A 12,828-nucleotide genomic window follows, 5' to 3' on the forward strand; every position below is an offset into this window, starting at 1 on the left:
TTTGAGATAGAATCACAGACTCTTATCCCAATAAACTTGTGGAACATGTGACTCGGATAACGTCAAGTCACATAAAGTAAAATATATATATATTTTTTAATTTGTTATACTAAGTTTTTGAGTTCATTATAATGAATCTGAATTAAGTGAGAAATCTGTTTTTCTTTATATATACATATATATTAAAAAAAGCATCAAATTTGCAAAGTACAAAAGGGGCAAAAGTTTTCACCTATCTCAATCGAACTACCTATCGCCACCTATTTAACCACAAAGAAGTATTATTTTCTTGGGAAGAGCACGTTAAAAGTGAGGCTTAAAAAGTCGTCCAACATGATAATTAAGAGAAACATGGAAAATAAAACATGAGCCAAGGTGCAAGCATATATGATCAGCCAAAGTGAATGCTACGAGCCTCCAAAGTGGGTAATTATTTTTATAGAGATGAGAAAGAAGATCATAAGTACACACTATAAACAAAGAAAAAAAAACATATATCATAACATAATTAACATGATAAATAAATAAAAAAGAACGATAATCTAAAAATGAGCCAACACAATGATAATGTTATATCTCGACATGTTTACCATCCATATATTCATCAAGGCATAATTCCGCACTCACATAGCAACAAATTAAGGGATGAGAAAAGGGGTTTTGTTTTATTTATGTATATATATATATATATGGTTGGTCCAAAGTTTAAAAGGCATTTAACATTATGCAAGGAAATATGGGGAGGGGTAAAGAAGGGAAAATATGTTGGGTTAATGTGGTTGAAGAAGGATGGAGCCATATGTATGAAGAGAGAATTAGAGTAAAGTGGAAGTTGGACGGAGGTAGAAAAAATGGAGACAACAAAGAGATTGATCAATTGGAAATCGTGCTATTTTAACATAAGAAAGGTGTCAAATTTTGCGACCTCTAATGCTTAAAAGCAAACCCTCTAGTCTATCTCATGCCATGGGCCATCATAACATGCCCAAGAAAACTTGTTTGGTGGTCCTCCGAGAGCGAGAGAGAGAGAGAAGAGAGAGGAGAGAGAGACGACTGCATATCCATTAACTCTCACCTTCTTCAGAGAAATAAAATAATTTCAGAGAGAGCATGCATGGACCACAGGAGACAATTTCAAAGTACTCTCTCTCTCTCTCTCTCTCTCTCCCCGTGTCCCATTATTTCATTTGTATTTAATATTTCAGACACATGCATATATATACACATCTTAATCTAATTACCTAATATATAGAAAGCTTCTCTCTCTCTCTCTCTCGCTCTCTGATCTGTCTCTCTCTATTAAAACTTTCTGATTGGTGGACCTCTTTAACGTGGTGATCTGAGGATCATCCAAATTTCCGCCCACATGCTAGCTAGAGTGGTCCGACCCAATTATATACCCAGAAACTCAGACTCAGTAGTACTCTACTACCCCGCCTGCCCTCTCTATATCATATGCACCATTCACTCCAATATTCTAATTAGAAATCTCCATTATATATACATAATATATATATATATCTATGTATACGTATGTATATACAAATGTACTATTTCTCTTCTTAGAAAGTTGTGGGTTTTTTTATACAAGTGGATAGAAGCTTATAAGTAATCAAACTTGGGATTTAGAACTAAGAAAATTGAGACGGAGCGAGCATAATATATAAGGGAAGGTTGATGATATTCAAAAGTACCAAGTTGCCCAAATGTGAGTTAAAGAAAGGGGGAATTAGAAGCTGGGGTTGTCCCAAAACAGCTGGCCTTTTGGGCCTTAGCACAACGAAAAATAATATGAAGAATACCACCCAGGATGATGACAAGGACAAAGCTCACATGAGCCCAACCAGATTATTCATGGGTCCCTCTCTCTCTCTCTCTCTCTCTCTACCACCATGCCCTGCCCTACATATAAAGTTTCTCTCTTTTCTCACTCCCACACCAAAGATCGAAAGACTTTCCTTTTATTTAAAAGAGAAAAACTTGTGTGTTATAACTTGAGAAGCTTCCGGGGAGCTGCTTGCGGAATAAAATTACTCCCAACTGTATAAATTTCTCTCCCTCTATTCGTTTTTGGTTTCTTTAATCTTTTCCCCCTCTTAAAAGGTCAAGAGCTAGCAAGTGTAGCAGTAGAACAAGAAGAAGAAAAGGAAGAGGAGGAAGAGTAAGAGGAAGAAGAAGAGGAAGAAGTGATTGCTCCATTGAATGGGTTCATGATGATGCAGGTTGAAACTGTTTTCTGGTTTCGCTTTCTTTCTGACTTTTGTGGCTGAATGAAGGCACCGTAATTTCGTCATTCTTATGAGAGCTCGTCGTTCCTTGTGCTTTAATTGATCTTATGCTCTGCAGTCAGCCTCAGAAGAATTTTGGTGAGAAAGGGGAAGGACAAAGAAAACCAGAAAATCCGTTCTTTAACATCTGAAATTGAAGAGATTAAGGAAATCAGCAGTCACATGTTAGCTTCAATCAAAATCAAGATTATAGCAAGGAAACACACCCACCCAAAGCCCAACACAAAACCCCACTTTTTGTAATTTTCAGTTGGATACATTTATTTCTCAGCAGTCATCGTCTTCTTGAAAGGTCTGGCCACATATATAGCTAGCTTGCGAGGAAGATCACCGTTTGATAGATCGATTCAGGATTGATTGGAGGGAAAGAAAATTAAAGACTATGAATTTCTTGGGAAAAAGTAGTAGTAGTAGTGGGCAAAGTTTTTATGGGGAAGAAGAGCCCCAGCAAATTAACCAGATCAGCCAGCAAAACCTGCACAGTAGCTTCAAGAGTAGAGGTATGGTCCCTTTCTCATCTTCCTCCGCCGCTTCTTCCTCCTCTTTCCACCACAACCGCGGCCGCTGGTTCGACAACCCCCAAAACTCTTCTGCAAATAATGGCGATGGCGAGGAGGACGACAATCCTCCTCCTGCTGCTGCTGCTGTGGCCCATGAAGATGTTGATGATGACGGGGTCAGGCGAGGAGATTCCTCCTCCTCCCCCGACCACGTGCTAGGGCTAGGAGGCGGAGGAGGAGCGGTGGTGGTGGTAGAGAAGGAACACATGTTCGACAAGGTGGTGACGCCGAGCGACGTCGGGAAGCTCAACCGGTTGGTCATCCCCAAACAGCACGCCGAGAAGTACTTCCCGCTTGACTCCTCCACCAACGAGAAGGGTCTGCTCTTGAACTTCGAGGACCGGAATGGGAAGCCATGGCGCTTCCGGTACTCTTACTGGAACAGCAGCCAGAGCTACGTCATGACCAAAGGCTGGAGCCGCTTCGTCAAGGAGAAGAAGCTCGACGCCGGCGACATCGTCTCCTTCCAGCGCGGCGTCGGCGAGCAAGTCAAGGATCGTCTCTTTATTGACTGGAGGCGTCGTCTTCATCCCGCCGATCATCATCCTCCGCCTCCTCTCCGCGGGTTTCCTCCGCCACAAGCCGCCGCTTCTTTTCCCCGTGCCTTCTCACACCTAATTCCTCCGCCGCATCAACAAAACTACCTGTCGTTTCAGTACCCATGGAACCCTCTCGTCTTGCAATCCACGGCCACCGCGCGGGACCAGTACTCCCAATTCCTTCACCCAAATGCCACCAATTATCATCAATTTCATCCCTACAGCTATGGCGGCGGCGGCGGCCCAGTACTACCGCCTCATCCTCACCACGGATTCGGATCTATTTCTCCCGGCGATGCGTCGAATCCACGTTCCAGCCCCTTAATTTACCTCAGATCGGCTGCAGCCTCACAGCAGGATGCCGGATTGATGGTGCAACTGCAAGGCGGCGGGAGGGGTGGCGGTGGCAGTGGCGATGGCGTGATGGAGCCTATGATATTCGAGTCGGTGCCGGTGGTCCATGGAAAGGCTGCGGCAAAGCGGCTGAGGTTGTTCGGCGTGAACATGGATTGCCCCGTATCGGAGTCCGATGTCGAAGGTGCTACAATGGTGGCACCTAGTTCCTCTGCGAGCCATATGAATCCTCCCCTCAATTTAAGGCTCTATAACGGCGGCAGCCCTCTTCCGGCATTGCAGCCGCCGTCGGCAAACTTACACAACAAAGCCAATGCATCCAAGTCCTTTGATTTGGACATTTGATCATCACCAACAACTACATACATTATCTGCAACAGAGATCGATGTTGAAGACTATGGAACACCGATTGAAAGAAGGAAAGAAGCCCCCTCCGCCTGCGACGGGAAAATGGGCCATCAATTCAACAGCATCATTGAGCCAGGAGATATTGGAAGACCCACATTTGAAAGTGGAGATTTCGCTAGAAAATTTCTCCTTCAGCTTTATGGAATCATCGATCTACAAGGCCAGATGATGATCACGGAAGAGAAACAAAAGGGTTCGAGTCTGCAACTGGTTTTTTAAATATATAATTTTCTGTACAACAATACATAGATTAATATATTTACAATATATATGCATAAATCCATATCTTCCTCATGCCGTGAAATTCATGTTTTTGCCTTGATATAGAGGGGGCCTGGATTCCTCAGATATATATGTATCCACGCCATGCTAATGCTTTCTCTCCACTTATTTCACAAAATCTCGATACTTATCTAATTTGATTCTCCCTCCCCCTCTCTCTCTCTCTCTCTCTCTCTCTCTCTCTCTCTCTCTACTGTTCCATTGTGGTTTAACAGGCTTTTCCTTACTTGTTTCTGAGTGCAATGATAGCTATATACCTGATGGAATTGAAGAAGCTGTTTCTATCTCTTGTGTGCTCTTTATTACCTTTGGTAGGTTGTTGTTGTTGTCGCTGCTTTGCTGGGCACGCCTGCAGGTACGCCTTCGCAGAATAGTTTGCAGAGCTTCCAAAAGGTAGCATTTTTAACCTAATTTTGCTTCATCCATTTATTCCTTCCTTCTACCCCTTTTTGCTGGTTTTTCTTGCTCTTGTTTTAGCTCTCATGCATTCATTCCTGTTCTCATCACCCACTTATTATTTTCATCTTATATTTGAATTATTGCACAGCTAGTACTCTTAATTGAATCCAGATGCTCAAGTATATTATGTGAAATCATTAAGATAAAACTGAACCACACGTAGATGATGAGAGTGGTACCTAAGTCCTTGGGGCCACTCCAATAATAATACATATATCATCGTATGCTAAAGTCTGAGAGAGTATGCATATATATATACATATATATATATATAGATATATGCTGATTATTGCCTTGAGCAATATTACCAATAACTTCAAGTAAAATTGAAGCCTTGCAGTGTCTCTAATACTGTTTGTTTTGCTCCTCTCATTTTTCCTTGCTTTCTAGCCAACACACAGCCTTAAAAGAGATGAAAAAAACCTGGTTTATAATGTCATGCATGTTCATATACATTCCTCCACCACTTCCATGTCCAATATATGTATACACCACATATATCCCTTAGAACTGCACAAGAGATCAAAACCAACATTTTGGTGAACATGATGCTGGTCTCGTCACCCAGAATTTTTAGCTGCCTCTTTTGCGTTAACAATTAATAATGTTTAAAATTCCAACACTGAAATCAGCTTTTCTTGTATTATGCTTTTTTTGCCACCAGAATGATCTTGAGCTTAGCCCACATGGGACTATAGGGAAAAGTCATGGAACCATTTTTTGGGATTCTGTACACATCCCATCATGAGCCTGAATTCATTGTCTTCTCTAACTTTTGCATCAATTAATATAATTTGTTTTCCACTTTTTGCATTTGTATTTAGTATTTTGCCCTTTTATTATAGCTGATGATGGGCAAGAATATCAAGTGTCTTTTCTGTTACGACGAAAATATGTCCAACCAAACTCTAGCTAGCTAGCTAGCTAGCTAGCACAGTTAAGCACTGCAGCTAAGTAGTGTTTGACTTGTTTTCTCTTCTCAAGCTTATATTGGGCCGTAATCCAAAACAAACTCTTAATTAATGTATCAATAAAATACGTTCACTAGATTAATGCTTTTCTCTGATCTAGTTGTCAAGCTTCTTGTTGCTAACTATTGAATGATACTCATGTTATCTCCTTGTTGCTCTATTTACTGCAAAGATGTAGAAAATAATGTGAATACGAACACGAAAAGAAAAATACATAAAATAAGAAGTTCCCTGAGGGAAGAAAGAAAAATGTGAAAACAAAGTCTTTCTTTACGTTTTTGTGTTAAGTTCCTAAACTTTTGTCTTATCACTTCTCGCGCGCTGTATTCTAACTTTCCCACCCCATGATTTGTTGCTTCACTTTCCTTCTAGTTTCCTCTATCCCTTAGGTAATACTTTGGATAAAGTCTTTATTCATATCTCTTCTACTTTCCCCATAATACAGTTAACCACTCGTCGATATATTGAAAACAGTACTGAAATACCGATCAAAACAGAAAGAAGCAGCAGTATTGGAATACATATATGACTGCTTAGGAAGCAATGTGTACTCTGAGAAGGAAAATCCTTAGGCACATCCAAAACACAAGAACAACTTCCAAAATGCAAATGTAAGAAGCCAGTGAACTCTTCATTTGCTACAGCTGCAACTATTGAATTAACTTTCCATGCTCCTTGGTCAAAACATCAAGTGAAATTTCAAATTTCGTTGTCAATTAGTAAAGTTCAAATAAAACTAAATTAATCAACTTGAAAGTTGACCTTTAGCTATTGCATGAGTTGAATGAATGAACTGTTTGAACAGGTCTTCCAATTAAATATTTATTTCTGTGTCCAAAACACAATGCATTTAGAAATTATGCTCATGTTATAATTTTTCTTTTTTGTTTAGTACCGAATGAAGATGCAAGAGCCATTGAGATTTTGACACACTATACTTATCTTTCTACTATGTATTTGGATTGTTTTTAGTTGTAAATGTTTTTGTTTAGCTTCTGTTGGATTGCTGGGTTGTCAGCCTCACGATTCCTTATTAACTGGTAAAGCCTTTCGCTAGTTGCTCTTTTCAATATATATATAATTTTTACTCAGCTAAAAAAAAGATTAAAAGAGAGAAGTCCTTCCACTCTAAAATGAGTTCTTCTCTTTCTTCTCTAGGCTTTTTCGCTAGTGCAGGATTTCCCTCACGACCTCTCTCTACCAGATCACTACTTTTCACTCCTCTTGACTCCTCGTTGCCTTCCCTCATTAAGTGCCATTTTCCCCCTCTCATCTTCATTCACCCCTTACACCCAAATCTAATTCTCACTCACTCTCTATATACCCTTCTCCCTTTTTTCTTCTCACCGATATCTCTCACCTTTTGTAGCCCTCTCTTCTCTGTCATGGTCCTCACCGTCTCCACTTAAGTCACCCCCTTTTGGTGTCTGTATCTCAACGATGCCCAATTAATTAACCCTTCCATCATCCCACTTGCTCTCAGCAATGCTTGAATCAAAACTCCCTTCTTCCTTTGTTCTCCTAAATTCCCCTATAACCATACCCTTAGTGGTGATTCTAACCACTAAATCTCCTTCAATTGTCCTCAAACCCAAACCCAAGCCCTAGTGGTTTGAAATATGAGTATGTTTATGCACTCTAAGCTATTATTTGGGGAGTAACTATATTTTTTTCATAAAAAATTGACAGTTGCATGAAAAATCAAATAATGCTTGGGGGTGAGAAAATGAAAAAAAGTGACCTTCGAAATCTCTAAGAAAATTTAGGAGAGTAATTGGGTGTCTTCATTATAAAATGTTGATATTTGCGTTACAAGCCTAAAAATGCTTAGGGAGGTAAAATCAAATATGGCCTTTATTTTTAAGATTACAAGTATGGCTTTATTGGCGGACTCCTCTAGCATGTTTTATGTATTGTTTATGTTGTAAGGAGTGTCTCATCTTGAGTGATAGTTTTAGACATTATTGTTTCGTTTTTTATTTAGTTTTTCTTGTAATACGTATGTCTTAATTAAAGATATAGACTCTTTGAAATTTAATTTTTCAATGAATTCTCAGGAAAAAAAAATTACCCTAAGACAGATCTTGCTCTTTCTAGATCTCATCCTACTTTTGTGTGGTTATCTTAGCTTTAACCTAGATTTGATTAATTGATTATTGGACTTTAGAAATGAGTAAAGGGTTACTAGTCTAGCAACCCCACAATGACAAGAATGAGGCTTAATTAGTTTATTAGCATTGCGGGCCTAGTACGTATGATCACTTAGTCTTTTCTATTGCCATTTCCATGGTCTTTTGGATTTTCCCAAGTAGCTACTATTGTTATAGTCATTGCCTCTTTCTAAGAGTGCAATGACGATTTGTTGATCATTGTCATTCCTCTTTCAAGACTATTTAGATATTTTACATGTATAGCCTTACTTGGGCAATTGTTCATGATCCTATGATTGACAATGGGATTGATGATTGGAGCAAATTGAATTTTCCTACTGAGATTATATTGCCTCTTGTCACGAATTGAACTTATTTACATATCCATGTATGGATTTGACCCTCATTGTGGGCGTTGTTGGAGATAACTCTACTATTATTGGGCTGTTTTTTTTTTGTATTTTTTAGTAGTCTAGGGGTGCTAGTTATAGGTGCTCCTAAATTCTTGTCTTGGTTAATCTTTAATATTAGTTTTAGTTGTTGCCAATTAGTGTTTTTAGTTTTTAGGTACTACCTTTTATTAATTAGATAATAATATAGTTGGTAACCCAGTGGATCTGGTTTTTGTAAGATCACTAACTAGGTTGCATGTTTTAATGTCTTTTACCTAACAAAAAAATTATACCAACCCACTGTCCCTCTCGCGACCCATTTGCTTCCCCCATATGTGAAACTCCTTTCCATACATCTCTCCCTCTCAATCTCTTGCTTGTGCTTCCTTTCCATCATGCCAATGTCTTTTCTTTCCCTTACTGTAAATCGGTTATCGCCTACATGATTGCCCACCCTTTCCTTTTATCCTCATTCGCGATTTCAATCCCCATATCAACCTATTTGCTTCCATTTCCTCAAGCCTAGAACCTTACCCCGGACAATATTTGCTGAACCTACACAATTTCACTAGATCTTATCATCCACCATCTTGCTTCACTTTGCCTGTTACTCGTTGTTGCTTAAGTTGTAGATGTTGTCCCTGCACCAGATCTTGTTGTTAATGATGCTTCTCTCTAGAAGTTTTCCCTTTGCCAATTTCTTTTGTGGTTGTGTTTGCACCAAATCTCATGGTCATTGTTATGCTTGCTCCAACACCCAACACTCCACCTACACTAGGTTTTGCACTAGAGCTAGTTCATGGCCCATGGTGGTAGCTAGTGTTCATGTTCACTATAAAGTTGTGTGATTTATCCATGGGATCTTAGGATAAATCTACTAGAATTGTCTTCCCAACCTATAGTCTAATTTCATGCCAAACAACTTTGGTAGAGATAAATGCTTGTCATGGGTTTTTTGACACAACATATTTGATCCTTTTAATTCCTTCACATCAACCCTCTCTGAGTAAGGGTGAGTAGAAGTTTAAATAAACTGAACTAACCGAATCGAACCGATTAGTTTGGTAGGTTCGATTCGATTTTTTTGATAAAATAATTTAGTTTGGTTAATTTGGTTCTATTTTTTTATGAGATGGTTTGGTTCGATTAATAATATTTTCAATTTTTGATTATTCAGTTAACCGAAGTAACCGGTTCAGCGAAATCAATAACCGCGCCCCCTTCCCCCCAAACACGGAACCCACCCGACTCGCGACACTCACACTGCCCCCCTTTTTGAGTTCTCTCTCTCTCTCTCTCTCTCTCTCTCTTTCTCTATCTCCCCCTACCCTTGCCTGCAACTGCTGCTGAAATCGCACCCCCCATTCTCTCTCTCTCTCTCTCTCTCTCTCTCTCTCTCTCTCTATCTCCCCCCACCTTCCCACTTGCAAGCGAGACTGAGAGATCGATTTCGGAGGCCCCAAAACACGGAACCCACACCCGACCGAATCGAACCCCAACCCTCACCCCACCATCCCTCGCCTTCGTTTCTTTTTTTCCTTGTGCTTGGATGATAGACAAGGGCTATTCCAAGATCTGGGCCATGACGACGATTGCTGAAGTGGCGGGGGGCAATCGGCGACGATGATGTGCACTTCGAAGACACTGCAGACGCTGATCGCCCTCCCCTTCGTCTTCTTGTTTCTTCCTTTCCTTGTGCGTGGACGATCGACCCCATACCAACGATGATTGGCCGTCAAACAGAGGTTAGTAATTGACGTTAGGTTAGGGTTTTAATTTTTTTAACTTTCCGTGATGATCGACCGTCCCCTTCGTCTCCTTGTTATGGGTTATTTTCTTGATATTTTAGTGAGGTCAGTTTCAGTGAGATAGTTTCTTGATATTTCTTCATTTCATTTGTATTTCCTTCTTTTGCACAAATTAATTTGTATTCTCTCAATTTCTAAATGGTTTTGCATATGTTGTTCTTGTATTTCATTTCTACAAATTGGTTTGTTTCTATACTGATTTTGCATAATCGATTATCGATTATCGGTTCAGTTTAATTTTTGGTTAGTTCGGTTTCGATTAGTGGGGTTGTTCGGTTCTGTTCGGTTATTATATACTAGTCGGTTCGGTTTGGTTAGTATTTTTTGGTCAATTTGATTCGGTTATAACCGATTGCACACCCTTATCTTTGAGGCACAAAGATTGATTAGTCAAGGGCTACTTTGTGGCCATAACCTCTTGTAGAGAATGACGAATGACCTCAAATGTTTTTTTTTTTTTATTCCTTTTCCGGAGTCAAAGCTTTATGCAAGAAAACAATACGAGCATGTCCCCATCCCCATGGAAATAAAATCTTAGAGGCATGCATATATGAAAACTACTAGATTGACAAATTAATATCTTGAGCTAACTGTTACATAATATATTGGGGAATGAAATGATGAAAATTTTGTTCTCGAGGGGAAGACACCTGAGGACTAGGGAGAGTCTATAAATCCATTATTGTGGTGGGAAATTATTTCAGGTGAATTTTTAAGTTAACTTTTTGCAAGAAGCATGCTTTTGAATTGAAGTTAACAGCTTTATGAAATATGTTATGATGTTTTGTGCAAATCAAGATACCATGAAATATGTTTCCAAGCATAGGTCTACTTTTTCCTGTGCATACTGTGTATGTATTTAGTCATTATATTGCATTACTGTTTTTCTTTTTGGGGAAAATTGCGTTACTATTTTTTGTTTATTACTTGGGTTTACCGCTTTTTAATTTTGTTATTAATTATCATTGTTCACTTGGTAAAATGAGGCAGGTGAGGAATATCTGGAACAGATACAGTAGAGAACTACAGCAGCCTCAACAAGCTATACCATATTAAAAACTTATAAACCTTGCGTAGCAAAACAAAGAAAAAAAAAATTAAAAACCTCTGATTTCATTTCGGCATAATTTATTGGGATTGTAACAAGTCTTTGTTCATTAGCGCCAAAAAAAAAAAAAACAAAAAAAAAAACAAAAAGGGAACTTTCTGGAAACTTTTATCACTTATTCTTGTTTCAGATGAGGCTCACTGCTGCATAATTAATTCGATGTGCTGTGAAACTCCTTAATTCGATTCCAAAGGGAACCAAAACATTAAATGACGGTTTTCTCTCACAGATACATACATTAAGATTTGTGTGCAACAATAATTAAACTGCTAAATTCTATAAATTAGGAGGGAAATGGGCATTATATATGCAAAGGGAATAACAAGATATTTTGGTCTTCTACGACCATTTTTTTTTTCATACGTGAAATTTTAATGTAAATATATTTACTCATGTCATTTCCATTTCACTTTGTTTGCTTGGGATTTCTTTATCTTATAATCAGAAATAATGGAGAGAGCTTTGAGTTTGTAAATAATTGTCTTTGAGTACCATCAAAAGAAATTGGTTCAATCAAATTGTGATTGAATTTCAAAGTGAGGAAGTCCTAGCTCAAACTGGTTCAAACTCAAAATTTTATACACTGCATGAAGAACTACGCAAATGTATAGTACACGCATACCAAATCCACAGTAGTACACATACATATATATGTATATGCATGCATTATGAGCTTCTAGCTAGACGCGTGTACATTTTGCTACACATTTTGGATTGCTAAAGAAATGCTGGAAACCTGCCTGGATTTACTTATTGTATATAATATTTACGGACTATTATGATCCATAATTTTACTACCCTAGAAGGCTCGTGCATTTTTATTTGAATTTAGAAAGAAAAAATTATTAGAAAAGTCATTCACAAGTAGTATAAAGGTAGCATGTACATGTGACATTGCAATACGGCTAGGGTTTACAGCCTAAGGATGTTAAGAACAGAGATGATCAATAATATACCGAAAGGAAAAATAAATCTGTAAAAGAAAATCCTCAAGAACACAATAATCAAGGGGAATCACAAAACTACAGGTTGGCCTCAATACGGATTACAAGTCCATTACCCAATTGAATTTATACTCACTCCTTGCTTTCATCTCCCACAATATACAACTGCATTTTCAATTCCTTTCTGCCTCTCATCACAATTTCAGTTTCCCATTTGAAAAATTCCCTTTTGACATGGTGATTTAATTAAATATGACTCTTAAAATCGCCTCAGATACCTTTTTTTTTTTTTTTTCCTGATAAATAACAAAATGATGCACTATAAAAATCAAGTGCAAGAAGCACTTTTAAGAAAACAGATTATTTTTCTAGGTAAAATATTTATAAAAGTCAGCTTAGCTAGTGGCACTATGAAACATGGATCCAAGGAACTGCAAACCATAGGATCCAATAACAAAAAACACATAAAAAAAAAAATTAATGACAAAACCCTAAACAAAAGAAACACGAGAGAACTAATAGAACTAACCGCGCCAGAACATATTAGCTCATCAAAGCAATTAT

At 38.4% G+C, this 12,828-nt stretch overlaps 1 protein-coding gene across 4 annotated transcripts; it reads left to right on the forward strand.

The window, feature by feature from the left end:
- The first annotated feature begins 1,864 nt into the window (after positions 1-1,864).
- Positions 1,865-11,447, forward strand: LOC127813568 (B3 domain-containing protein Os03g0120900-like). 4 transcript variants are annotated; one of them, XM_052354591.1, is made up of 2 exons: positions 1,865-10,149; positions 11,203-11,447. In XM_052354591.1, exon 1 carries the CDS (start codon positions 2,671-2,673, stop codon positions 4,084-4,086), a length of 1,416 nt encoding a protein of 471 aa, XP_052210551.1. In that variant the 5' UTR covers positions 1,865-2,670; the 3' UTR covers positions 4,087-10,149; positions 11,203-11,447. The 4 variants fall into 4 exon arrangements, with proteins under 4 accessions (XP_052210551.1, XP_052210552.1, XP_052210553.1 ...); XM_052354592.1 differs by having other exon boundaries at positions 1,865-4,825; positions 6,308-11,447; XM_052354593.1 differs by having other exon boundaries at positions 1,865-4,825; positions 9,582-11,447.
- Positions 11,448-12,828: the final 1,381 nt, after the last annotated feature.

The sequence above is a fragment of the Diospyros lotus genome, chromosome 11, assembly GCF_014633365.1.
Source record: "Diospyros lotus cultivar Yz01 chromosome 11, ASM1463336v1, whole genome shotgun sequence".
Classification (NCBI taxonomy): domain Eukaryota; kingdom Viridiplantae; phylum Streptophyta; class Magnoliopsida; order Ericales; family Ebenaceae; genus Diospyros; species Diospyros lotus.

Coding starts and splice junctions, on each gene's coding strand:
- LOC127813568 (XM_052354591.1), top strand. CDS start 2,671: ATGAATTTCTTGGGAAAAAGTAGTAGTAGTAGTGGGCAAAGTTTTTAT.